Raw genomic sequence first — 27,999 nt, 5'->3', positions numbered from 1 at the left:
TTACACTAAATGAACAGACTGTGGCTTTTCAAGTGGTTTTAATATATCGTATTAAATTATTGTACTAAACAAATTAGGTACACCAGTTAAATTGCTTGTTAACACAAATGCCAATCACATGACAGCAACTCAATACATTCAGACATGCAGACACGATCAAAGCAACCTGCTGACATTCAAGCTGAGTTCAATCAGAATAAGGAATAAAATGGTTAAAGTGTCTCTGAAAGTGGTATGGATGATGGTGCCACACAGACTGGTCAAAGTATTTCAGAAACTACTGATCTACTGGGAGTTTTTCTCACATCTGTCTGTACGAATTACAGATAATGATCATAAAAAGAGAACATATTCTGAGTGGCAGTCCTGTGGGTGAAAATGACTTGTTGATGGTAGATGTCAGTAGAGAACAGCCACACTGCTGATATGGAAAACACAGCTTCCAAGATTCAGTTATCTGAGTGAAATTCTATTATTTTCTTTAGCGTTACCCATCAGCAGGTATTGGTCTGTATGTGATTAACCCATACAATCTATAGATACACCTTGCTATCCAGGTTAGCTAATTCAATTCAAATTGTAATTTAAATTAGCTCAGTGATTGTTTTCCTTCTCTTTGTCCTGTTGTTCATTATTGTGCATCCTGTTGATCTCAGTCCTTCAGTGCAGGTTGGTCTTCCTTCCATCTTGTTTCTCCAGTGACAGCCATCATCTGCCTTTTCTTATCTGGGACTGAAAGAAAAACCAAAATGAAACTAAAAAGACACAAAAATTTGAAACATTAAATGATAAGTTTATTCATTTTAAGATTACCTACAAATTTAGCTTGTTGGCTAACACTTTATACCCAACACTGTATAATAATGACAAACTATTAAGGGATTAAGCATTAGTACAGTATCAGTAAGTGCTTAATTCATTGTTTAAAAAACATTACTCCTCAGTATGTAATTTATAAATGTTTATGTTTAGGCTGTGTAAAATGCTCAGGAGACAATTCAGCACATAACAGCAGGGTGCAAGGTGCTAGCAGGCACGGCATAAATCAAATGCCATAACCAAGCAGCCAGCATAGTGTACAGGGACATCTGTGCTGAGTACGGTTTGCAAGTACCAAGGTCAAAATGAGACACGCCCCCTAGAGTGGTTTAAAATGACCGAGCTAATATCCTGTGGGACTTCCAGAGAGAGAGAGAGACAGACAGATCGATCGATCGATCGATCGATCGATAGATCGATAGATAGATAGATAGATAGATAGATAGATAGATAGATAGACCATGACCAGGGGCTCCCACAAGATTTCAGTCAGAGAAGTGAAAAGAATGATCATCAAAGAAATCAAAGAAAACAATAAGAAATGCACTCAATGCATATGACTCCATACTGAAGACATGTTGAAGCTTTCATCACTCATAAAGGCTTTTGTACAAAGCATTAAATATATTTCAGTAAATGTGTTTCCCTGTGATATTTCTAAATATTACACATAATTTGATTTGTGGATATCTATGGTTTGATTTTTTTGCATGTGTGGAATGGATTGGTTATTACTGACATCTGGTGAGAATGTCATGTCAAAAGCACCTTTAGAAATATGTTTATTTTGAAAGTTGGTGACGTGCTTATTTAACCCACTGTATCAATGTACATCTAAATTGTTTATTAATTACTTCTAAACAATACCATGAACAAGTTATAAACGATTCTAATCAAGAATCAACTTTTATATCTGTATTTATAAATTACATACCAAGGAGCTTTTCAAAGGATAGACTTAGTACTTAATAATCTCTTACTTATGCTTAACAGCGTTTTTATATTATAAATTCTTACCACTTGTTTAAACTTTCCAGTATGTACAATCCTGTGAAAAACGTTTTCACAGGATTGTGTAGAGTCCTGTGGAAAAGACCATGTGATTCAGTAGCTTATTGAACCACTGTTAGCAGCAATACTCTGAAATAATTATTCTTAAGTATTCTTCATTTTTCAAAGGACCACATAGCGTCTTACATAACTTTCTTTTCATATGACTGTACGCTCCGGCAAACACTCCAGAAATACTTTCCCCCTCTGAACTCATGTTACGTTATGAATAGTTGTCTCCTTTTTAATATATATGCAGATACACCCTGCATCTCTACATGTATGGAACTTTCATAGTATTTTATAAATAGTCAATTAAGAGTATATATTCAAAGTGTGGTTTAATATATTTTGTCATAATTAAAACAACCATGACAAAAGGGGATAATCACACTTACCAACACTGACACTACACACAAATGTCCACAAATAGTGAATACATTATGAACAAAACAGCAGTAGCAGTAAATTCTCCCAAACAGTGAGGCAACAACAGCAATATAACAGTAATTATCAGTGTTTGTTGGCTCTGTTAAATGGACCAATATGAAAAATAGCAAAGGAAACAACGGCTTTTCACCAGGTTTTGAAGCCTGGGTTGTGCAACTAAGACAGATTAGTCTGTCACTGGTACACTGCTTCAGGGGAATTTTGCAACCACAGTGCTTGAACCGTTTGAAAAACTTTCACTGGTAACTGGCTGTAATGCTCTTCTTTATGATGAGAGAGATATAGTTAAGGTATTCTCTAGTAATACTAGTAGTATCAGGATTGTTCCTTGTTTTTTGTCTGGTATAAAAACCCTTTCTTGCATTTAACAGATCACTGTGCAATCGTCTCAAGGCTATTTAAATAACTTGGAGTTGAAGAAATGTTGAGTTTGTCAGTAATAAGGAAGTGGCCTAATGTTACACAAGCTATTACAACACTTCACACAATGCTGGTACCGCTTAAAGTACAAATCCTCCTTCAGAGCCAATTCCACTGAGCCGTGACCTAAGCCTTATAAATATTAATGTTCCCTCAACATGTTGAACCTTCTACTGCAATATCCCATTTTCAGAAAATGTTTGATTTTAATTATTTTAGTTGATGACAAAAACATTCCTTCATGTAAAACATGCAGTTTGGACAAACTCACCAGTTTCCACCTCAAGATCTTGATCCACTCATCTGCCTCCACACCCGTCTTAGCGCAAAGGTAAAATGTTCGATCTGGAAACACGAGACTGTGGACACAGAGAGCAGAAGGATGAGTTTTACAACATCCTGTATTCTGACGTTTGTGACTGTGTACATGTGTGCGTGTGTTTGTGCATGTACATGTAAGAAAAAACATCCATCCATCTTCTTCTGTCTGTTGAGGGGTCCCATTCAACTGACTGACTCACTATCTTACAGTAAAAAAGACCTGTAGGGCCAGATTTACTACAATGGATGAACTAGGATGAAGTAAAAGACAAGGCACTTTATATAACTAATTCACTCACACAAGCACTTTTTCTAAGCTGTTAAGCGCTTACTATCTAGCATTCATACACGCAAACTGGAAGAGGATTGAACCACCAACCTTCCAGTTGGTAGCTGACCTGCTCCACCACCTGAGCTACAGCCACACCAAATGTAAATACATTCATTCACAATGCAACCCAACAACAGCAGTGCAAGTCAGTGTAACGTTACAAACAAGCAGGCCTGCTGAAGGTATAAAAATGTGTAGTGATACAGTTGCAGCTTAAAACTTGTAACGTGCTTATTTTAAGTGTGATTGGTGCTGCTATTCTCCCCCTGAAGGGAGTATGTACTCAGCTGTGTCTGTTTGTCTGTTTGCAGGACTAGCATCCACAGTTTTCAAGATATGTTCAATTTTGTGTGGTGGTCGATACAAATAACAGTTCGAGCTGATTTAATTTTGGTGAAAAGTAAAAGTAAAGTCAAGTAAAAGTTAAGGTTCAGGGTTGTGCTCTATGAGTCTTTTTTTTGTTGTTGTTTGTTTATTTTTTGCTAGAGCTGGAGCAGCACAAGCCACATATTTGGATCTGGATTTTTAAAGTTACAGTGCATCATTATTGCAACCTGTGTAACTATCCAGCTTCAAAAGGTACACTGAAATGATCGCATTCCATTCAGCCAAAGAAGTGTGTCTACTAAACAAATTAATGCAACAAATGTTTCAGGAAAATGGTCAAATTAATGGACCAAAGATGTGTTGTTGGCTTGCCCAATTATTTTTCCACAATGGCCTTTGTAGCAAACAAAATTTTGCAGGGGGAAAACAGAGAGGTCTCACAGCTGCTGAGCACTTTGCAAAAAATTTGTAATTTTTTTCATATCCATCATAAAATTTGGCTTGTAATGTTGAGGTTACTTTATTTGTCCCGATAGGCTGATTTGTTCTGCAGTCATGAGTCATCCATTCTCACATGCACACTGTCAGTACGACCATAACAGACAACAAATGAAGCTTATGCATAACTTCAATCATTTTGATTTCAGGAAGCATTATCTTTCGACCCCATCACAATCCCAAACCGTGAAGCTCTCCTGTGTAATAGCTGGAGTAAAAGTTCCTGCATTGCATTCTGTGAGGCCTGCAGTCTATTCTCCTCTCAGCAATTCTTGTTGCCAGCATTCAGCCTCAGTGCTGTGCAATCTTAAGAGTTGTTAAAAACCTGTCTGGAAGTTCTCATTATATATACCACCTTGGGAGCGCTGTCTCCTCAAACTGGCCTATATTTTCATTGGCCGCTGCAAAATCGCTCTCTCCCTGGGCCACTCTTACTTCCCCAACTTCAAATGCATCAACTCCAATTTCAGTTACTAGAATTGCTACTGTTGTGATTTTTAAGGGAAAAAAGTTCTCAAATCCTATGATTTACTATGCAACATCATCACAAACAGCAGATAACAGGAAACAACAGCAAACAAGCTGTTAATCGTGACAAAGAAGACAAGGAGATCGAGGTTTTAAATACACACAAGATAATGAAGGAAGGGGGAACAAACACAGCTGAAACTAATAAGGTGGATGAGAGAGACGAAGTATAACTAGAAACAAAACACAAGTGTCAAAAACCACCCCAAAAAACATGGGAAGTAACATAAACATGAAAATATCTGACCCAGAGATGGGAACCTAATAAAGAATGGGGACAGAAAAGGGAACTAAGGTTATCTGTAACTAAAAAAAAAAAGCTGAGGTGATAAAGAACAAAACAATAAGGAACCAATAAAAGGAGTGAAGGATTAACAGAAACTACAATTCAGTTCAATTCAGTTTTATTTGTGTAGTGCCAAATCACAACAACAGCTGCTTCAAGGAACTTTACATTCTAAGCGATTTGGCAATAGTGGGACAAAAAACTCCCTTTTAACAAGTGGAAACAGGTGGCAGAACCAGGCTCAGGGAGGGGCGCGGCCATCTGCTGTAACTGGTTGGGGTTGAGGGGACAAAGACAGAAATAAGACATGCAGTGGAAGAGAGCCGGGGATAAATAATAACTAATGATTAAATGCAGAGTGGTGTACAAACACATAGTGAGTAAGAAAGGTGAGTGAAGAAGAAACACTCAGTGCATCATGGGAATCCCCCAGCAGCCTAGACCTGGCCGGTCTTTAAGTCTGACATTATTAGCCATGTCTGGGTCCAAACACCGCTTCAGGTCCCAAAGTCAAACGAACACTGCGGCATCACTGAGAGTTAAAAACTGTATAAATTCTTTCATCTGTAATAAAATGATCAGCGTTGCTGCTTTATCAGGTGTAACAAGTAAGTTTAACATCCAGGCATCCATGAAAACAGGTTTTATTACATTTAACAGAGTTAGAAGTTAGCTCGCTAGTTTCCACCTAAGCATGATATAGCATGTTCTGACTGAGAGATTTCTGAAAAATTAAAACGTACAGCTCTGCTATCACTTCCAACATAAATGAAGTGGGGGGCGACTGTGGCTCAGGGGATTGGGAAGCTCATCTGTAACCGGAAGGTTGCCGATTCAATCCCCCTGCTCTCTCTGTCCTGGTCGTTGTGTCCTTGGGCAAGACACTTTACCCTACTGCCTGCTGGTGTTGGCCCTTCTGGCCAACACCAGCAGGCCCACTCTGCAGGAGTTTGTAGAGTGGTGTGACAGCTCCAAACTTGAACTGAACGTGAGCAAAACCAAAGAGATGGTGGTGACCTTCTCCAGTAAGCAGAGGGATCTGGCTGCTTCAGTTACCACCATCATCCACGGGAAGCCAGTGGAGGGAGTTGAGGAGTACAAATACCTGGGAACCATCTTTGACAACCTCCTGAGATTCTCTGCCAACACAGAGGAGATTCTTAGGAGGTGCCACCAACGGCTAGACCTGCTTAGGAAACTCAACTCCTTTGGAGTCAGCACAGCCATCATGATGACTTTTTACTATCCCTTCCTGGAAAGCATCATGACCTTCTCCCCACTCTGCTGTTTAACTCCAGCCGATAAGAACATTTCCCACACCAGAAACATAAACTACACTCTTTTTATACTGCCGACACTTTACTCACTTTTACTCACTTACAGTTATTTATTCATCTTTCAGTCACTTTAATTTTAAAACTGTGTAGTTTTGAAACTGTGTATATAATGTATATTCTGTGTGTTTATTATCTCACTCTTACTGCCTGTTTATGCCCTGTCCTTATCTTTAAAACCATGCTGCTCTGTTGTATGTTAATTGCCCCTTGGGGATAAATAAAGCCTTTCTGATTCTGATTCTGAGATAATCCATCCACAATACAAGGTTAGTCATTAATACATTGCTGCATGGGCTGGGCTGTAGTTACATCGTGTTGTTTTAAAAACTGAGCTTTAAAATCAATAGCAGCAATAAAAACCGAGAGAAGCCGACAGTGACCACTGACTGTTTTTAGGGGCTTGTTCGCATTAATTAGAACAAGATACAAAGCATTAAAACATGTTAAAAAAAAAAAAAAAACAACAGCCTTATTAAACGCAGAGTAGTTTGGACCCCGAAGCAGGGTTCACCACGTCATCACTTAACCTCCTAGGACCTGGCGTCCACATATGTGGACATCACATTTTGGGTTGTCTAGACCAAAATACTAAATTTTGCTCTACAAGGGCCTGATATCCATTTTTGAGGACATTGTACTGCCTCTCTTCTATCAAAATTTAAAGCAAATGTCATCATATGTGGATCTCATTTTTCTCAGAAACAAAAATCAGGTAAAAAAAACAATTTTACATTCATCTGGTCCCAATCAGCCCAAATGGCAAAGAGAAATTAAAAACGCATGCAATAAAAGAGTTCTGGTCTTAGGAGGTTAAAGACTGGATTTCAGCATAAATAAGGGAGGATTCAGGGTCAGAGTAAACAACTCCATTCACACAGTCATGACATGCATATTGCTCATTATGTGGAGAAACTGTGCAAGGAAGGGCTGAAGATGGATGTTGACTCAAATGTATTAGTTTGCATGTAGACAGCTATGCAGACATAAAAAGATAACAAAACACTGAGAAAAGACCGGGGCCCTATTTCAGGAAGCCGGTTTAGAAAACTCAGAGTGAAAAACGATACTCAGGGTTGAGTAACCCCGAACTGTCCAACTCGGAATATTCGGTTCCAGAAAGGCTGATAACAATTAGTTCAGTCAACGCGGAGTTGCTTTAACCCCAAGTTAAGCGCACGCACGAGGATACATAAAGCCCTGATTAGTGGAGCACAGATTAAGCGAGTCACCATGGAGACGGAGGGAAAGAAGGCGCGGTCAATGTATTTTACAGCGCTTGAGGCCGAAATTCTGATGGCAGCATATGCCGATAACATGCAAATTTTGCGGAAAAAAAGTAACACAGCCTCAGCTGCAAAAGAAAGGGAGCATGCATGGCAAAACAAAGCCGACAGAGTCAATGCGTGAGTGTTAATATAAACATTGACCCATTTAACACGTTATTTTATTATATTTTCTTTAATTTTTTATTTTATACATTTGATTTTGTGATGTGATTTGAGCGCAGGTGCAACCCAACAGGCCCCAAACGTTCCTGGCAGCAAGTAAAAATGAAATATAAAAATATAGTCCAAACAGGTAAGGTGTAATTGCATTATGAGCCATAGTGCTTGGTCTGTTTGTAAATCAATTGCAGTTAGAGGCTACATTAATTTCCCCTCTGTAAGCACTTATTGAAATTATCTGAGCACATTACAAGTACATATTTGCTTACTCTGTATGCTCAAATGTGACCCGTTATAGCCAACAGAAAAAAAAGCGGAGGCCCGAAAAACAGGTGGGGGTCCTCCACCACCACCACTCACAGAGGCTGAGCAGTTGGCTTCCACATTTGTGATAATGTTGGCAGCATCACATATGATCTTCACGGTGCAGAGAACACAAATTAGCATCCATTACTATAATGAAATAATTTGTTAGTTTGAAATGCTACAGGGAACTATGTACCTGTACATTAATGCTGTGGAAAGACTTCCTGTTCACATAGTCTCTTTCATTTACTGAAGGAGCAATGATTGGAATGTGAGTGCCATCTATACAGCCAATCACGCCTGGGAACCCTGAGAATAAATGTAAAATTTAAGTAGTAGTTCAAGTATCACCACATCATGAATTAAGTTTCGTTCATCCTGATACCTGCAATTTTGTGGAATCCCTCTTTGATAAATCTTGTGGGTCTGTGACCGGGGAACACCACAAACGAGTACAGGAGACGTTTCAGTGCAACTGTAACATTCCTGACTGCCCGACAGACGGTAGCCTTGGAAACGTGCTCAGCGTCACCAATATTATACAGAAAGCTCCCGTTTGCAAAAAACCGAAGTGCAATACAAATAATATGTACAGAACTGAGAGAATGTCCGCGATGTGTCACATGAGCAATATTAGGCCTGAGGATGTTATCCAAATAAATTATAGATTGTGCTGAAAAACGGTAACGTTCACACAGGAGATCATCAGGAAATGATAAAATGTCTGAACGCGCTCTAATCACTCTCTCCCGGCGGAGAGCTCTGCGGAGAATTTGGGCTTCAACATCTACTGGCTCTTCAAGGAAGGGGCACGCCATGTCTGACACTTCCTACAGTCAGGTTTCTGACAAAGAGGCGGAGAAAGTCAGGGTTAGTTGAAGTAAACCTGCTAGGGGGCAGGTTAGCTTCACGGAGTGTGTCGTCATAGTAACTCACTCGGAATTGATCTAAACTCGCTTTGTGAAACCGAAAACCCAGAGTTTTCGTTAACTCAGGGTATACTTACTCAGAGTTTGCACTAAACCGGCTTCCTGAAATAGGGCCCAGGACATACTTGACACAAAAGGGTAGACACACATAATAAATACAAGAAATCAAAAGCTAGAAATATAAATAATGAAAAATCAGAGGCACTAGGAAAACAGAGCTCCAGATGAACTAATACAGAAAACTAATACAGCACAAGAACACAAGTCAACCTATCTTAATGATTTTAATCAAACCCAGGACTATGACACCATCCGCTGCAGGGTTTTTTGTTGTTTTTAGATCTACTGTCTCCCACTTGTCCAGTTTCTTGTTTTATTGCACACCATGCCAACATATGTTAAAATGTAGGCCAATAGAGTCTTTGGATATTGTTTATGCAAAAATATTATTTTATACTGTCAAACTATGTTGTATTTGGCATTTTTCACAGATTCAACTGAAAAAAACAGAAACACATAAGGTGTTGCTGTGACAAGCTTCAAATTCCTTGAAGGTCTTTGAGATTTAAAACTGGTTCTTTGTTGTCTTTTATGGACACTGGTTCACCCACTGACTTAGTTGAATTAGTTGCCTTTTGCTTGAGTGATTGATAGGTCCATGATAAGTGGTTAAACAAAAGAAGAAAAACACATTCACCTGAGAATGATCTGACTGAAAATGACTGAAATGGCAGCCAATGACAAACAAAAACATTGAAAGACCTCCAGAAAGCCTGGAGAACTACTCCTCAAAACCATTCACAGAAATTACGAGCAAATCTGACTGCTTGGTAATAAAATATAAAGAAAATCATGGAAAACTGAAGCTATAATATTTGGCCCCAAACATCTCAGAAACACACTCTGCATCCAAACATGGATTTCAAAACTTTGGCGTCGTATACTTCTGTGAGAAGTCATTTTTAACTAGGATCCTCTTTATAACCTTATGTTTGTCTGTTCATAATACCTATTTATAAACTGAGTGTTCTCAACTGTAGATGGACAGATTTAGGACTCTTTCACGCTAAATATTCTTTAGAAGTAATTTTGACATTTTGCTAAAACACATTAGACCCCCCCCCACCTTTTTTTTTTTTTTTTTAAAATAACCATGCAATAGTTTTCACTGTCACAGGTACAATTTGTGCTTTCCATTTTGGCTCAGTATCTCTTAAATCAACTTTTTAACTTGTGGTGGCTCCGAGTGTTACTGAGCCTAGCCAGCAATTTCTACTTTGCCTTGTACCTTCCATACAGAGATTTCTCCATATTTTCCTAATGTTATATTTTTATTTTGGGTTCCAGATTTTAACCAAAGTTCAAAGCTTGTAAATCCTCCAAAATGATTATTAATTATGATTATTAATAACAATATCTGAATATGAGTGTGGGTTCTGACAAAAATTCAAGTTAATAATTTGGTAAAATTATACCAAATCAGGCTGAGAGGTAAGGCAGTGAGAGTTCATGTGTTGGCCACATCTACAAAACGCTGTGTTGTGTTTCAGTTAACTTTCCAATATCCACCTTAAAGTAAATGATCACTTTCTCTTTGTTCTAGTTAGGCACGTTCCTCAAATCTGTTGTTGGGTCACTTACCAAAAACAGTTGACTTTATCCTGAGAGTAGTCAAACTGGACTGCAGAGCAGGACCTCAGATCTAAGGTTCGAATGGGCTCCTCACACTGCAACAGAAAAATGATACTACATACTTACTGTGCACATAAACAGGTACATTACAAAAAAAACCCTTCCCTGACATAAATGTAGCAAAGCCTTATTTTTGTAGGACAATTTTTAACTGCAGCTGCTATTTATTTTTAGCTCTTCCAGTAAAAGTCTAGCTATGTCCTCTGGCACTCATTCCAGCTCCGGATTTTCTGTACATCGAAACAGCTTTCTATGTTACATTACATCAGTAATACAGGTTACTGTGTTTGTTTACATTTTGTTACTGCTTTTTATGTTTTAATGTGTAATTCAATAAAGAAGATGTGTATACGCTCATCTGCCTGCATTGCTAGGTGTCGGGCAGATTGTGTATTCTTTATATCACTAATATTTTTTAGTGGTGTGCAGCTCAGTACTGAAATATCAATTCCTCCAGTACAAGATATTTGTGTTCTAGAATAGTCTCATATTAAAATATCAATATTTTAGTTACTTGGGGAAAATTGGACTTTATTATTACCAGGAACATGGTAGAAAGTACAGTAACTATATTTTTGGAATAGTATAAACAATTTGTAGGAACTACTTCTTCTTCCGCCTGTCATAGGGATATACGAAATGTGTCACAGCTCATTCAGTTGACAATATTGGCTGATCGTAAGCGGAGTCATGTAAACAGTGAAGATGCGTTTTGTGACACATGCAGCAAGGCCACAAACCTTGTCAAACACAATAAAAATAAATCATAACACAGAATATGATGAGTTTATGATAGGGCAAACTGAAGAGGAGAACAGGTTCTTCACTTCCAGTTGTCTTAGATTTTAGCCAGGTGTTCTAGAGTAGAGCATTTAAAGTGGATTACATAGGCTAGGTATTATTCAAATATACAGCGCACTTGTAGTAAAACAGCCAAAAATAAAAATGTAACTCAAAATATTTCATACATAAGACAGATAGATAATAACACGTATCTATAAATGTTTTCTCAGCTTTATTATTATTTACAGTCAGTCACATTTGTTTTTGATTATAAATTGAATATTTTAAAATGTAGGTATTTCATGTGTTTCATGTGTGCGTTGCATGTCGTATGGTCTAGCTCGCGTTGTCACAGTCTGCGTCTCACTTATGTTTCATGATTTATTTTGTCAAACCCATGTTCCGTGTTCAGCGTGTTTAGTTTTGCTTCCCCTGTGGCGTCATGTTCATTTGTGTCAGCTGTGTTTCTACTTATTTCGTTACCCATATATGTATGTAAGTCTCCTTCTGTTCATGTCATCATCTGTTAACCTTCCCTTATCTCACGTGTTCATGTATTTCCTAGTGTTCCTGGTTTTCATGTATTTAGTTTTACCAGTTTAGGATTTTGTGATTAGTTTAGTTTTCGGCCACACTTCTTGTTATAATCTATTTCCGTTTCCATATTTCGTTTGTCTGCATTTGGGTCCACTGATCTCCACTGCACACGGTCTGCCATCGCAGATCGTGACAAACTGTGCATGTAGCCGTCTCCAATTCATGGTAGTCTCTGTCTCCCGCTGATAATGACTTCAGCTGGGCATGAGTAAGAGGCCAGTAGTTTTTCACTGGTGGTTTGTGAGAAACAAATTGTGGATAAACCGCTGGTCTTTCACTATTAACTGAAGGGAGACCAGTGTGCGAAGTAAGTTGGCACTGGCTCTGCTTTCACTACACAGCAGGCATTAGCAAGTAAAAGAGTTTCTGTGATTTATCATTCTAACAGACAAATTTCCTCTTGCTAACCATCTTGGCCAACATTTGTAATGTAGAAAAGGTGGAGTGTGGAAAAATTGTTGTCTTTATTTCATAAGGATGGCAACTCTGACCAGTCAACAAAAAAAAGTATTAAAAAAACAGACAAGTTGACCAGGTGCAGGCTCAGACACCACTTTCTGTTAAACATCTATGAGAAATCACTTGGTTGACTCAATAACCAGCCGTTTTACCAACACTCCACCTTCATATTTTGAATTCTCCCTATGAATACGCCTGTGAAAGTTCTCAATCACTCAGGTCATTGTAGTCTGAGGAGCTCGGAAAGAAACTGCTCAAGCCTTTTTTTCCAGATGATTTTTATGTTATTAACATATTTTAATGTATTTCTTATCAATATATAGGTCCATGCTTCTGAATAATTAACTTTTTTTCCCCAGAGATATGGGGTCCTCCTGTAGGCCCACCACCCACAGGTGGCATCGTAGGGGTTGGGTGCAATGTGTGGTAGGAACTGGGACATGAAACATGACCTCTCTGAAAGAGGTGACGTTTAGTTAAGAGAAGTGGCCTGAGATAGTGTGTGAGGTTGAGAGGTGGTGATATAGTCATGCACAACTCAATGCACAGCTTGGACTCTGGAACCAGTCTTCTGGGGAGGGATTGGACTCTGTTCCACTCTGGAGTTGCCCTTGGTGTAAGGCAGTGGGCTGGGGTGGATATCTGGGTGTCCCCTGTGGCTTGCTGCCCTTACATTGGAGTTTTTCTGGTCGACAAGAGGGTTTGTTCCATGCGCGTTTCGGTTGGGGAACGGGTCGTGACTGTCGTCTGTGAGTACCCGGCCTTCTTAGAGGTATTGGGTGAAGTGCTTGAGGATACGCCACCGGAGACTCTATCATCCTTTAAACTGGAGGCTGTGTGTGCTTAATGTTGTCAAGCTTGTTATTCACAGACTGCTCCTAAATACGTTTATAATGAATGGTTTGTTTTTGTGGCAAATGTAGGTGAAACGCTCGTGTTTCCATGGTAAGAATAGAGCCATGCCTTAAACCAAGCATTAAAGCAAAGAATTTGTGTCAAGAATCTTTTATAATCAAATATTTTAAATGCTCAGTAAGTTGTTGCAACACTAGCCCATAGTGTGTGTGCCCACATTAAATGGAGACAGGCCGACAATGTACACACTCTAGGCTACCCTACGAGGGCCCCACAGTGGTGGGGCCACACATGCCCCATTCTTCACACCACTAAGGCCCAAAAGGCCCAAGCTCCACAGATCAGGGTGGTGCACAGGATGAGTGGGGAGTAGGGTCATGACATGAGAGTCATGCATCGTCAAAGACTTGGAGGAAGGTTATGTAGGACTAATGTCTAACATTGTAGTGATTATTGGTTATGTTAGTAACCTGCTCATTCACACTCAAGTTCTTCAAAATGATTCCTGATTGTGCCTACTCTTAGGTGCATGACTGGCCTACTCTTCACAGATGAGCCCGAGTTTCAAGAGGCTTGCCTGGCCTGAGGGCTGATATCAGAGCGGGCAGGAGTGAAACTAGAAAGAGGACACATGTTTTCATGTCAGGATTTTTTGCTGGAGGGTGATCTTCCTTGAATGGACCTTCAAAGGTTGTAATTTCACAGAGTCACTGTATAGCGGAAAGAAGCTGAAGAGTTTTGACAAATGGAAATGAGAGACCAGATTGTCGAGCAGTCAGTATGGCTGCAAAACCAAGCCGAGGTCTGCTGTTGGTCTGCCACTGGCTTCTGAGTATAATGAGACATATATAGCGACATGTATAGCGATGGATCTACATAAAAAAGGAACGAAGATGTGACTGGCACACTGCGCTAGACTGGGCACTTATGGCTAAAAACAGTATGCTTAATCTACATGGTTATAGTCCACATCAACTTGTGTTTGGCCAAAACCCCAACCTCCCTTCTGTGTTGATGGAAAAACCACCTGCCTTAGAGGGCACAACTGTAAGTGCAGGAGTAGCTGAACATTTATCAGCATTACATGCTTCCAGGAAAGCATTTACTGAGGCAGAGTATTCAGAAAGGATCAGGAGGGCACTACGCAAGCAACTTAGGCCAACAGATGACAAATATAAGGCAGGAGATAAAGTATACTACAAATGAGTCGACTGTACAGAGTGGAAGGGTCCAGGTGTAATTATTGGGCAGGATGGAGCTGTTGTATTGGTAAGACATGGTGGGACTCTTGTAAGAGTACAGCAGTCAAGGTTGGGTAAAGTGGATACACAGAGTGGAGATAAACAAATACTGCAGAGTACTACTGATGCTGACACTGACAACAAAGACACAGTTGAAAATGATGAGACAGAAGCACCCGATGGTGAACAGAGTATTAGTGAGGAAGAAGAGATCACTAGTGACAGGGAAACTAACACTACAGTAACATGTCAATGACACAGTCTTCTACATACACTGATCCTGTCTCCTCTGCAGATGTAAAGTTAAGGGTAGGACAGCTGATTACGTCACTTGATCACTTACTAGCACAGACGACAGCGTTCAACATACAGCCAGAGTATTAGGCAGAGCAGGGAAAGCCAAAGGGCAATACAAAAACGGGTATAATGTGCAATATCTTGAGCTTGATGGTAGTTAAGGTGAAAAGAAAGCTGTAGACATGTCACTTGTTGATGGTCTTTGCACTGAACCTGAAACCAGAGATGCAGATGTACTCATAACAAAAACATCTCCTTTGATGCTGCCAAACAGGAGATTTAGAACTGGCAAAGTAATGGTGCATTTGATGAAGTGAAAGACCCGGATCAAAAATGTGTGTCTACTAGATGAGTCTGTACACTCAAAGAAACTACTAATGGTGTTGTCCCAAAGGCCCGACTTGTGGCATGCGGGTTTGAAGAAGTTAATACTCAGGAACTACAAAAAGACTGTCCAACATGTGCATCTGAGTCCCTCAGACTGGTGCTAGCTGTGATATGTCAAAACAAGTGGAAAGTGAATTCAATGGACATTAAATCTGCCTTTTTGCAGGGAATGGAGCTGTAAAGAGACATTTATCTTTGCCCCCCATCTAAGGCTGACAAGGACAATGTTCTATGGAAATTTAAAAGGTGTGTATATGGACTTGCAGATGCTTCACTTCATTGGTACAATAAGGTCAAAGACATTATGCTCAGCACTGGTGGTAAAATATCATAGGTTGATCCCGAAGTGTTTTATTGGCAAAAGGAACAATCTGAGATTACAGGAGTGCTTGCATGTCATGTTGATCATTTCCTTTGGGCTAGTTCAAGTCACTCTGCAACTCATGTCATTCCTGTACTGAAATCTACCTTCCTATTGGGGCGTGAAGAACATGACAGCTTCTTTTTAATGTTGGTATGGACATTTGTACAGTTAATGACGTAACGTAACCAACTTTACATTGACAACATACAACCGGTTCAGTTACAAGCAGCACAGGCTGTAAATCAATCAATCAATCAATCAAGGCTTTATTCGCCACATGCAGGTTGCCCTACAGTGAAATGGGACACCCCCCCCCCAACCTTACACACACAACACAGACATCACATGGGGATAAAGGTCGGTAGCGTTACAGAAAAACACTGAAATATACACTACAATAGGAAAGTACAAGAGGAAAAAAAGAGACCTCTACTCATGCTGGGCTCCTGGGAGGACAGTATGAGAACAGGAAACAAAAAAAACTCCTCTGCACATTATGATGGTGGTTTTTCTTTAGTGCGAACAACTCATGGGAACTTCAAAGCTGTTCTTAACAGTCCAACACTGGTCTCTCAATCTCCCGTTGGAGAGCCGCGAGCTTCTCCATGATGTTATCAAACTTGCGCTCCGTGGTCTTGTCATTCGCTCAGAGGTTATTCTGAGTATTCACAGCAGCCGTAAGCTTCTCCAAGATCTTATCCATGCTGCACTCAGTGAGCCCATTCTGAGAAGTCGCGCCTCGTCCCATTGTTTCAATCCCAGCGGACAGTCTTGTGGGGGTTTGAACAGCTGGTTCGGCTTTCTTAATTCTCCGATAAGTCAGGGCCAAGCCAGCTCCGATCAGCAAGAACCCTGTTATCATGGTTTTGAATAGGTAGATATCTTCAGCGTCCTCGATCGACAGTCCCGCCAGGCACATGATCCTCCATTTCTGCCACCCGTCCATCGTGTATCCGGCAGGGAAGGTACCTCCAGGACACTCGGGCTCTCCCGAGCCCAGACTTCTCGTTGAGAAAAGGGTGTCAATAGCATTCAGAGACCAGTTGATCAAATCCATAATTCTCTTTTAGGTTTTAGAGAACGACAGTGAGAGAGTGTTCCAGGGAAAAGTAAAAACACAAGACAAGACAAGGACATAAGAAGCTAAGCAGGGAAGATAAGGGAGAAGAGAGGAGAAAAGTGTGACCGCCTTCGCCGAGAGCCAAACGAGAAGAGGGAGAGGGAGGCTTCTTTAAGCGAAACAGAACGGGAGCAACTCAGGTCAAAAATAGGACAGATTTTGTGGGTTACCAAACAAACGAGGCCAGATGTGATGTTTGACACATGCAGCCTGGCATCTAATATTAAAGATGTAACTGTGCAGTCCATTCAAGTGAACAAAGTTATCTGTAAACCTAAGGCAGAGAAAGTAACTCTTAAGTTTCAGCACTTGGGTAACAGTGAGGATTTGGCATTGGTTGTTTTCAGTGATGCTTCTTTTGGTAACCTTCCTGATGGCTGTACTCAAGGAGGGGCATTAATCGTCCTTATGGGTAAAGGGGGAAAGTTTTGTCCTCTCTTTTGGCAGGCTAAGAAAATCAGGTGTGTGGTCAGAAGTACACTGGCAGGAGAAACTCTTGCCATGTCAGATGGAATAGACAGTGCAGTCTTCCTGGCAGCACGTTTTTCTGAGCTTACAACTGGTAACACTGGTCTGAATGCTGTTCTGTTGATCTGTGTGACTGACAATCATTCCTTGTTTGATGCACTCAAGTCCACTAAGCAGTTTACAGAGAAGAGACTGAGGCTAGAAATGAGCAGCACTAAAGAGCTCATACAAGCCAACAAAATCAGACAAACCCGTCTGAATTTGTTGGTTTGTTGGTCAGATTCCAAATCTCAACTTGCTGATTGTCTGACAAAAAAGGGAGTTTCACCTTTAATCCTTCTACAAGCACTAGACTCTGGATACTCTGATCCTTTGTTTTTTTGCATTAAAATACACTGTTATTTATTTTGTGTAGTTATAGTATGCTTCAGTTAAAGTGAAGCACATCTGAATTTCTTGAATGTTCATCAATGTTGACAAGTTGTTGTTTTTTGTATATAGATAGATAGATAGATAGATAGATAGATAGATAGATAGATAGATAGATAGATAGATAGATAGATAGATAGATAGATAGATAGATAGATACACATATGTTTTAAACCTGTATGTTTATATCTTTATTTTACAAGAAAGAGAGAGATTGTTAACTTGTTATTTTCTGTTATATCGCGAGAGTGCGGTAGCCTGCGGTGAATTGTGGTTTGTGTGTGTGTGCGGGAAAATGTGGTGTGGAAATGAAAAGCTTGTGTTGAGGCTACAACGTCGTGTCTTTTGAGTTTACACCAGAACCAGTTTAGAATCAGTGAGAAGATACACCAATAAGATGTACATCTTTGGACTATGAGAGGAAACATAAGCTTTCTGAAAGATGGCAGTGCTAGCCACCGCACCACTGAGCTGAGCAGACTTACCATTTTGTCTTTGAAGTATTTAAGTTCATATCTGTTGAGCGTGAACCACCTTTGCTTCCAGTTCTGCAGAAAAGATTGACAGCATATATAAAATCAAAATCAAATCAATTACTTCAATGTTACTTCATGTCAAACTCTGAAGCCATGTTTCTGAATTATTCTTGTTTCACACAGTTACATAAGATTTCTGTCTGCAACGAAACACAAACAGATTTCCTAAGTATTTGTGATGAGAATCAGTTAAGTAACTGTTCTTGCATGTCAACTGCTGTTACCTTCACAATTGCCCCTTGCTTCACCAGGAAGCCTTCCTTTGTCCCCAGCTGAAAAAATAGAAAGTACATTTTAAATTGTAAACATTTCAAGAATAACTGTGGTTTATTCCAGTTTAAGCTGCATGCTGTGAATAAGTCTTGGCTATATAATCTTTAAGTTAAAATAACTTGTGTGAATACCCATTACGAATAATGCAACATATTTAGAATTTATTTAAAGTAATGTGACGTACAATACAGAGTAATAGGTCACCTAGAAAATAAAAAAGGTTTATCACACCAAAAGTTGCTGTGGTCAGATAATCATTGTCCGTACATAAAGACTGAGGGAGAAATCTGAACTTATTGCAGTTGTTGCTAGTTGAATCCAAATGTGCTTATCACAACTGCAAAGCCTGATCATTTGAGCACAAAAAAGTCTCCATAATAAAAAAAAGACTTTACGAATTGTTTAGGCATCATCAGAGCACACTACTTAATATTTAAACATGTGAGAGCTGCGAGCTTGTATTTATGACGAAAAAGAGCCCTTCCCACGAAATTCGTCAGATGTTGCTCACATGAGACTACATGGGTGTTTGCAATGGTTGTCGTACCGAAGGTGCATTTGCTACCAGATCATTTTCTGTGCGTCCTGTCTGTATGGCAGTGTGAACTCGCACAGATTCATAAATAGATGGCTCCTCCACACGCCATGGATACGGACACTTCAAAACAATGAGGGTTCCTGGTTAAGAGACAAAGGTTGGTTATATGCCCGGCAAGCCGACTTTAAAACACGGAAGAAATAAAGATGGACGTACATTCCTGTTTGTCAGTATACTTCTTGGGTGTGTTTTAATGCAGTCTTTATGTGTGCATCATAGCTAGCATTATGTTTTTTGATGAAGATCATGGTCTGCATACCTGTGTCGCTGCCCAGCAGAGGTTGGTTAGCAAAGTGGTTGACAAAGTCTTGAAGGGTTGGAAACTCATTAAAACCAAACACATAGCCATTGCTATTTCGTGTCACCTGAAAATGCTTCACTGAATCCTTTGCCCTATGTCAAATGACAAACAGCATAAATGTTTCACTTTAAAAGTCATTCACAAGTAGAAGTACACTAACCACAGACCTGCAGATATTTAGCTTCAAAATTTAGCAAGTACGTGTTTCCTTTCTTCATCATTGTTAAGATTCACATACTTGCTTTTAACAAAGTGTTTCTAGGTGGTTCACTATCACCTCTCTGTCTTTCTCCCCACACACATGTGTGTGTATTTATATCCTTGTGGGGACATCTCATTGACATAATGCTTTCCCTAGCCGCTTACCCTAATCCTAACCATCAAAAATGAATGCCTAACCCTGACCCTTACTCTAAATCTAACCATAACCTAATTGTAACCCTGACACTAAAACCACATTTTGAGTCTCAGAAATGCCTTCAAACTCGTGGGGACCTGGATTTTGGTCCCCATGAGGGCTGTTTGTCCCCACAAGTACAGTAAACTACCAATATTTGGTCCCCATGAAGATGTTAATACCCGTCCACACACACACACACGCTTTGTGTGACTAATACTAGAATACTTGGTGAAAACTACAATGAAAAACTTAAACCTTTAACCTCGACATTAAGGGGATCTGGTGACTCTGTTATTACTAAACACACCAGTGAGAAACCAAACTGTGCAAGACAAGACATGGGGAGCAAGGCAAATTTAACTAAAAGCAAAAAATAAAGCTATAATCAGATAAGATAACTCTGCATCTGTTGTGACATCATTGTTTTGTCACTGATTGTCTGTTACGGTTCCAAACCCATGGTGCACTTCCCTCGTTCACTCACCTAACGGACAGGGCGAAACAGTCTGATCCCTCATTACTGTTTCTCAGGAGGTAACTTCCATCCGTCCCATTGGACAAGAGAAGGGCCTCTGCAGCATGGCGAGACAGGTCATAGTGGTACCACCTTCAAGGCAATAGTAATATGATTTTTTTATTTTTAAAATACGAAATAAAACCATTGTTAGATAAATGATATGAAAGGTCTAATTTTTATCTACATTTTGACACGCGGCCCATCTTTTAGCTACAGTTCATTCTGTGTCAAATCGATTTCTAATATTTCAACAGAAACAACAGCAGTCTTTATACAACAGCATGGACAAATCACAGTAATCATCTGAGCTTGTGCTCAATTTACAAAGACTTGGAAAAACTTATTTGGGACCTAAAGCTGCTTGCTCAGTGTTACATGCTGAAACTTTTACATACGACACTGTACAGCAATGTTATTTCTCCATTTCACAACCATAAGCGACATTGGTGAGTGTTAAAATGTGACGATTTTGGACAATGACTTTAACAGAGAGTGAAGCTGGAATTAATCCTGGTCTAAAAAATGCAGATTTAAATAATCTGCCGTGGGCTTCATCTAATGTTTTTCCTGAAGACCAGGTCTGAATGAAAATGCTGACTTTTATAAGGAAAGTGTACTGCTGGGACTTCTGTCTCATATGCAGTACCTGTATGCTTTTTACACTGTTGTGCAAAATTACGTGAAAGAACAGGCTTATGTTATGATTCAAGGTCATCTCTGCAGTACTGTGAACCTCAGACTGTATGGAAATATAAAGGGAACTGGTAAAAGGATGTGAAAGTTCTTAATTTGCATTAAAAGTTGCTGGGACTGTTTAAAAATATCGCTGAAGACAACAGCTCAAGAAAAACCGCTAGATTCAAAAGGTTCTGGTCATATTTTAAAACCAGCTGCAGAATTATCAGTTTAAATTCCACACTGAACATTAAGTTTTTCTATTTCTTGTTTGCAGAGTGGCAGTCCTGAGTTTAAATGCACCATCTGGCCAGAGCCTTTCTGTGTGGAGTTTGCATGTTCTCTCTGGGTACTCTGGCTTCCTCCCACAGTCTAAAGATGTGTGATAGTGTGGTTAAATGTTAAAGGGCGTTTAAGTGAATGTCTGTTTCTCTATGGTAGCCATCTGCCTCCCTGACAAGGATAAGTGGAAGAGAATGGATAGATGGATGTTTGCAGCGTTATTGAGGTATCATATAAGACTGTTCCAGAAACTCCATGCTGACTTTATTCAGTGCATTTATAGTAAGACCTCATTTGTCAGAGCAGTCTGTGGATACATCCTGAGGATTGTGGATTTGGAATTTGTTGCGTTTACAGAAAGCTTCTCTAACAATTCGTGAAATATATAAGCACACTAAAAGTTCAGTCACCATGTGTGCAGCATCCTGTGGTTGAACATTATATTTGTCCTTCCTCAAAAAAACAAAGTATCAACAACGTTAGAACATACCATCGGTATGATAGAGTCACAAGTTATTAGGCCAGTATATATAAATACCAGCTGCGTGTTTTCGGAGTTGAGTCTCGGGCGCAGTTTTGCTCTGTGCGGCTTTAAATCGAAGCGATTTTGTCGGCACCCGACTTCCGTAAATCAAACAAACAAACAAACAAACAAACTGCTTTAAGGAGCGGAACGGGCAGTCCTGGACATCTCTGAAACGCGTCATGGCGCTTCTTTTGGAATTGGAAATATTGTCCTGAGTGGGTCTGATATGTGCAGGAGGGACCAGAACACAACAGAAAACTCCACAAAACATTACACGGAGAGAATTTATAGCTGAGCGAAGTGTTAATAGGCTGCACAGTGAGTCGGTACTGGAACTTGTTTTCGGCATGTTACAACTGACAATATTCCCCTCGTGCAAAGTAAATTAGAAGTGTACACATAACTTACGTAACAACCTGTTAGCACGGAACTCAGCTGTTTAATTTTTGCTTTTAGAAAACGTTATATGACAATCATTTATGTTAGTAAGTTACAATTCTTGTAGATTTCAATTTCACACTGTTTCACAAAACACTGATTTAAGAAGCACATCCTGTCATTCCTAACAAAATACACAGCACAAGACAGAGACGATGAAACATGTCACAATATATGGTCTAAAGATAAACGAGTTAGCTCTTTGTAAAAGGACTTTACCGTGTAACAACAGTCGTATAAAGCTATGGTCTTGCTTTTTATCCTGCTCATAAAATTGGTGCGCGCTGGTGAAGAATCGCGTAAAGTATCGCTGTTAGCAGTTTAATGTTTTCCAACAGGTGAAAGGTGTTTATAATTCTCAACCTGGCCTTACCCAAGACTCGCTAACTCGTCACTCAAGTCCTCGAAAGATGCATCACTGAAAGAACTCATCTCTCCAGCAGATTTCAGTTAACCTTAGTTCGGTGTTGGTCTAACTAGTGGAGCGGCCAAATAGAGAAGTAAAAACTGCTCAGATCAGTCACGCCTACAGGAAATACACACGCTCACCAACCGCTGAATTAGGCACACGAGATACTCCTCAGGGATATTGGTCTATATCGACACCGTGCAGCTGCCGCAGATTTGTCACCTGCACATCCAAGATGGAATCTCCTGTTCCACCCACATCCCAAAAGTGCGTTAATGGTTTGAGGTCTGGCGATTGTGGAACCCCCATTTGCGTTTAGTGAACTCACTGCCTTGTTCAAGAAATCAGTTTGAGATAGTCTGAAGAACACTTAACTATACAGCATCTAACACTTCACGAGATAATTATAATATAAATTGGGAAGCTGAAACACTTAAATACTTGGGAATAATTCTAACTAAGAATATTTCTAATCTATCACAAGTAAATTATGGTCCCTTGTCACAGGCCATAAAATTTGATTTAGATAGGTGGAATCTGGTGCCTTTCGTAAATTTAAATTCAAGGATATTAGCAGTGAAAATGAACGTACTCCCAAGACTCCTCTATTTATTTAGAACTTTGCCTGTTGAAGTAAGTCAAACACAGTTTGGGGAATGGGACAAATGGATTTCGCGCTTTATTTGGCATGGGAAAAAACTGAGAATTAAATTTAGATATTTACAGTTAAGCAAGGCAAAAGGGGGGGGCAATGCTCCCATACTTACAATACTACTATTATGCATCTCAGGTCATCCCCCTGCTGCAATGGTGTAACCCGAATTTGAAAGCTAAGTGGAAATCCATAGAATTCAATACAACCCCTAAATTCCAACTACAAGCCTCAATTGCGGATAAAAAAATTGGCAGACCGTTTAAAAGATAAAGGACCATGGATTAGCCACACTTTAAAAATATGGAATAAAGTGACTAAAATATGTGGTAGTGAACGAATACTAAAAGTATTTAGATGGTGTGCTTATGACACAGATTTTAAACCAAATGAAAGTGATAATATATTTCAGTCCTGGATAGAGAGTGGACTAACAACATTCCATTCCTTCACACATAAAGGGACACTACAGAGTTTCCAGTCTTTACAAATAAGAAATGGCTTAAGACAAGTAGATTTCTTCAGGTTTCTTCAAATGAGGGATTACTTTAATAAACACTGCAATATCCCAAACCCAAATATGGTTGAGTCAGAAATTTTTAAGATAGTTAAATTAGCATATGATCGTTCTCTGAGAAAGGCAATCTCCAAACTATATGATGTGCTCCTTCAAGCAAAGAAGGATACTACTCAAAATGTTAAGATTAAATGGGAATTGGAATCGGGGATGGGTATAACAAACGAGAACTGGGAGAGGATTTGTAACTTTCATTGGTACTCAACAAGTTTTTTATCTTGGAGAGACCACTGTTGGAAGAACATTATTATATTTTTCAAAACCCCTCATCAAACTAAATATAAAAATGGGACAGCAGAATGCTGGAGAAGATGTGGATCAGAAGAGGCACATCATTATCATATCTTTTGGGACTGCCCTAACTTAAAAAATTACTGGCTGGGAATCCATAAAACTTTGTGTGAGGTTTTTAAGATAAAATTTGACATCAATTTTGTAAATTTGTACTTGGGCTTGGTTGCTGGCTCGGTCCGGGGAGGGGACACAAAACTCTTACAAGCGCTATTAGCGGCCAGCAAAAAATCAATAACCAGAAAGTGGTTAAATCCAACTCCGCCAACACTTGAGGATTGGTTTAATGTGGTTTTCGAAATATTTAAAATGGAAAAATTGACATTCTTTTTAAAAATTCGAAAAGACAAATTTTATAAAATATGGAATAAATGGATTAGCTTTGTGTCCCCCATCCGCCCTGAATTTAGGTAAGACCAGCCCTGAATTGGTGTATCTCCCATGTATTGTACAATGTCAGGTTGACCCTCACCTTCATAATATGTACCTAATGTAGTCGTTGTAAATAAGTTAAATATGCTGCATTATGTAACACACTGTCAAGCCAATGAGTTAATTTTTTTTTTTGTTATCAGAATGTAAAACAAAAGGACTAAGAAAAAGGGTTTTGTTTTTTTCTTATCCTTTTTTTGACTAAATAATGTCAATGCACTTTATTGTAACAAGTCCTTTTTTTTTCTCTTCAATAAAAATATAAATTAAAAAAAAAGAGATAGTCTGAAGTTTGTGAAATTGTCCAGCAATCAGAAGATGATAAAGGGATGGACATAGCAGACTGTGGTGTTCAGTGGCGGTCCTAGCCTGTTTGGCGTCCCGGGCGAACACTCGCTCCCCCCCCCCCAAACACACACACACATAAAACATATTAAGGATTGTAAATGAACATAAAACTGTTGTTGGAACCACACTGAATTTCACCAGAGAAACACACACACACATATGAAGAGAGAGAGTATGCATTACTGTCATGGTCTACGGTGGGTGGCTGGAGTTTCCATTAGGCTCCTGAACTGACCTGGGATCCGCCCCTGGGCAGGGCCAACTCCAGCTCCTGCACACCTGGAGCCTATTGCAGGCAATCAAGCCAGAGGGATTTAAACCACACATCGATGTTCATTCACTGCCAGTTCGTCATCAACACATGTTGGTAACAGGCCGTGTACGTTAAATTCTTGCTGTGATTTATCCTGTTAAACACGACTCTCTTGTACTACAGTTGCTGTACCCACCCTGGCTCACACTCCACCTCCGGACTCAGGATACCTAGTGATCATTCTGGAAATCCCTCTGCGCCTCACCTGCCTGCCCTCCTGCCATCACACTCTATCTGGAGCCCCGGATCTCAGGTCAGCTTTCCATGCCACTCAGCCTCCCCTGGATCTTCATCACCCCCCTCTCAAACACTCCAGGTCCCTAACTGCAAGTAAGAACTGCCGCTCTTATACTGGCCACTTCTGAGCTGCCTTCACTACCTGCCTAACTCCTATATCCTCTTCCCTCAGTGTGACTGTTCCCCACTCAGCCCCGTTCCGCATCTCAGGCCTCGTTCCCTCGCCCTAGCCACGTTCCCCAGGGCACGCCACACCAAGGCACGCCACACCAAGGCTCCACGTCTCGTCATTTTCTGTCTTTGTCACGTTTTTCCCTTGCACTTAACTGTAATAAACTGTTAAATCATCTACTGTCTCCGCTCTGGGTTTCTGCACCTGAGTCCTATTCGGTACCGGCCATCCCTCGCCGTGACAATTACATGCAAACGGCTACCAAACAGCCATCATAATTTATCATACAATGAGAACAGGACAAATCAACAATTGACACTGACTAATTAATATTAAAATCTGTAACATAAGGTATTGTTTGGAGTTTAGTCTGTTACTGTTGCTATTTTTACCAATTCTTCTTGGAGCAACTGTAACCCACATAATTTCCTTAGGGATTAATAAAGTATTCTGACTCTGATAGTTTCAGGATGACCTATCCAATGACACATCTGCTTACCTGCATCTTTGCTCGTTTCTACTCCTCTTCTTTTCTATTTTTTCTAAACTGAGCACCTGATGGCTTTGAACTTTTCTTGTCCATCTTCCATTGGTTTTAATTTTGCACTCCAGTATGAACACAAATCCACCAACTCGAGGATCACCACAACTTAACCTAACAGACCTACACCTTAGTTCACAGATTCACTTTGTCTAAGGTGCATTTCTGAGATTTCACACAACCCAGGATTCAAATCATGAATACATAATGGACTTGGATTTACAACATTATAAATGAAATGTGCTCTATTTGGAAGCAGCCGGTGTTGTGCCCAAAAGTGATTGTCTGCCAGAAAGTGATTGCCATCCGCGGGAGCGCGCGCAGCTGCTTAAAGCTGCAGCGCCCGGATTACTTGCGTTGCCAGCTACTTCTGTGCAACTGATATAACGTGGGGGGGAAAAAAACCAAACACATTTATGCCTTTGTTATTAGGCAAAGGTATGCATTTATGGAGCTTTAACGTTTCTTGTAACCGAATTATGACGCTTATCAGAAGGTTGCTTTCAGTGTGTAGCGCAGTCACGAATGACTACACGCATCATGATGGAATAATTAATGCCTACAGGTTTAGTATGTCTACTCTCGTTGTTCATATTTGTTATAAGACTGTCGAATAGTAGTTAAAACAATAAAGACCTATTGTGCCAGTATCACCATGACTCTTTCTTGTTTGTTTAGAATAACGACTGAGAACATGGCATTTTAGCGCTACCAAAAAGTGATTGTGGCCTATAACTTGTCACTGAAACAATATTTCTGCTTCAAACTTGGCGGATGTCATTCAGAAGGGTCATATGTCAAATATTACATCTCAAACAGTCCCTTAGAACTGCTGGATAACCTGTAAAGGAACATTAACATTGATAATATGCCATTTTCAGCCTGCCAAAAAGTGATTGTGGACTATATCTTGTCACTGAAACAATGTTTCGGCTTCAAACTTGTTGGGTATCATCAAGAATAGTTAAATGTGACACACAGGAGCCCAAACATTCCCTTAGAACGGCTGAAAAACTTTTAAAATAACATTAACACCGATAATATGCAATTTTCAACCTGCCAAAAAGTGATTGTGGCCTATATCTTATCACTGAAACAATATTTCTGCATCAAACTTGTTGGGTATCATCCAAAAGGGTTATATGTGACACATTATATCTCAAACAGTCTCTAAGGACTGTTGAATAACTTTTAAAGGACCATTAATACCCATAATATGCAATTTTCAACCTGCCAAAAAGTGATTGTGGCCTATATCTTGTCACTGAAACAATATTTCTGCTTCAAACTTGTTGGGTATCATCCAAAAGGATCATATGTGGCACATCATATCCCAAACACTCTCTAAGAAATGCTGAATAACTTTTAAAGGATCATTAATACCCATAATATGCCATTTTAAGCCTACCAAAAAGTGATTGCCACCTATAACTTGTCACTGAAACAATATTTCTGCTTCAAAATTGTTGGATATCATCCAGAATTGTTACATGTGACATATTATATCCCAAACACTCTCCAAGAACTGCTGAATAACTTGTGCTTATTGTGTTTATATTCTGGAATATATGATTGTCCTGAAGGATGGCATCACGGATCGGTCTCAGTGTGATGGCATTATTTGCCATCACCATGCCACAAATCTGTCTTTCCTGTTGTTCACTGAGCAGTTGTCCTCTGCCACCCACATGAGGTTGTTGTCCAATCCTACACAAAGAACAGAATACAGTAAGTTACCAGTG

At 39.7% G+C, this 27,999-nt stretch overlaps 1 protein-coding gene across 1 annotated transcript; it reads right to left on the bottom strand.

The window, feature by feature from the left end:
- Positions 1-19: 19 nt before the first annotated feature.
- On the bottom strand, positions 20-22,804 carry dapp1 (dual adaptor of phosphotyrosine and 3-phosphoinositides). Its single transcript, XM_040049156.1, has 9 exons — positions 22,659-22,804; positions 20,332-20,454; positions 19,406-19,539; positions 19,096-19,226; positions 18,500-18,547; positions 18,225-18,287; positions 10,689-10,774; positions 3,011-3,098; positions 20-732 (listed from the first exon to the last, which is right to left on the bottom strand). The coding sequence occupies exons 1-9, from the start codon at positions 22,715-22,717 to the stop codon at positions 709-711; spliced, it is 756 nt and encodes a 251-aa protein (XP_039905090.1). The 5' UTR covers positions 22,718-22,804; the 3' UTR covers positions 20-708.
- Between the last annotated feature and the right edge of the window lie 5,195 nt (positions 22,805-27,999).

The sequence above is a fragment of the Simochromis diagramma genome, unplaced genomic scaffold, assembly GCF_900408965.1.
Source record: "Simochromis diagramma unplaced genomic scaffold, fSimDia1.1 OVJJ01000426.1, whole genome shotgun sequence".
Lineage (NCBI taxonomy): Eukaryota > Metazoa > Chordata > Actinopteri > Cichliformes > Cichlidae > Simochromis > Simochromis diagramma.
Note: the sequence above shows the minus strand (reverse complement) of the source record. Positions and strands in the feature narration are given on the sequence as shown.

Excerpts from the sequence above, each read along its gene's own strand:
- dapp1 (XM_040049156.1), bottom strand. The coding sequence starts at position 22,717 with ATGAGTTCTTTCAGTGATGCATCTTTCGAGGACTTGAGTGACGAGTTA. Across the intron at positions 19,540-20,331 it reads TGTTTCGCCCTGTCCGTTAG|GGCAAAGGATTCAGTGAAGC; the intron begins GTGAGTGAACGA and ends CATTTGACATAG. Across the intron at positions 18,288-18,499 it reads AGCAAGGGGCAATTGTGAAG|AACTGGAAGCAAAGGTGGTT; the intron begins GTAACAGCAGTT and ends TCTTTTCTGCAG.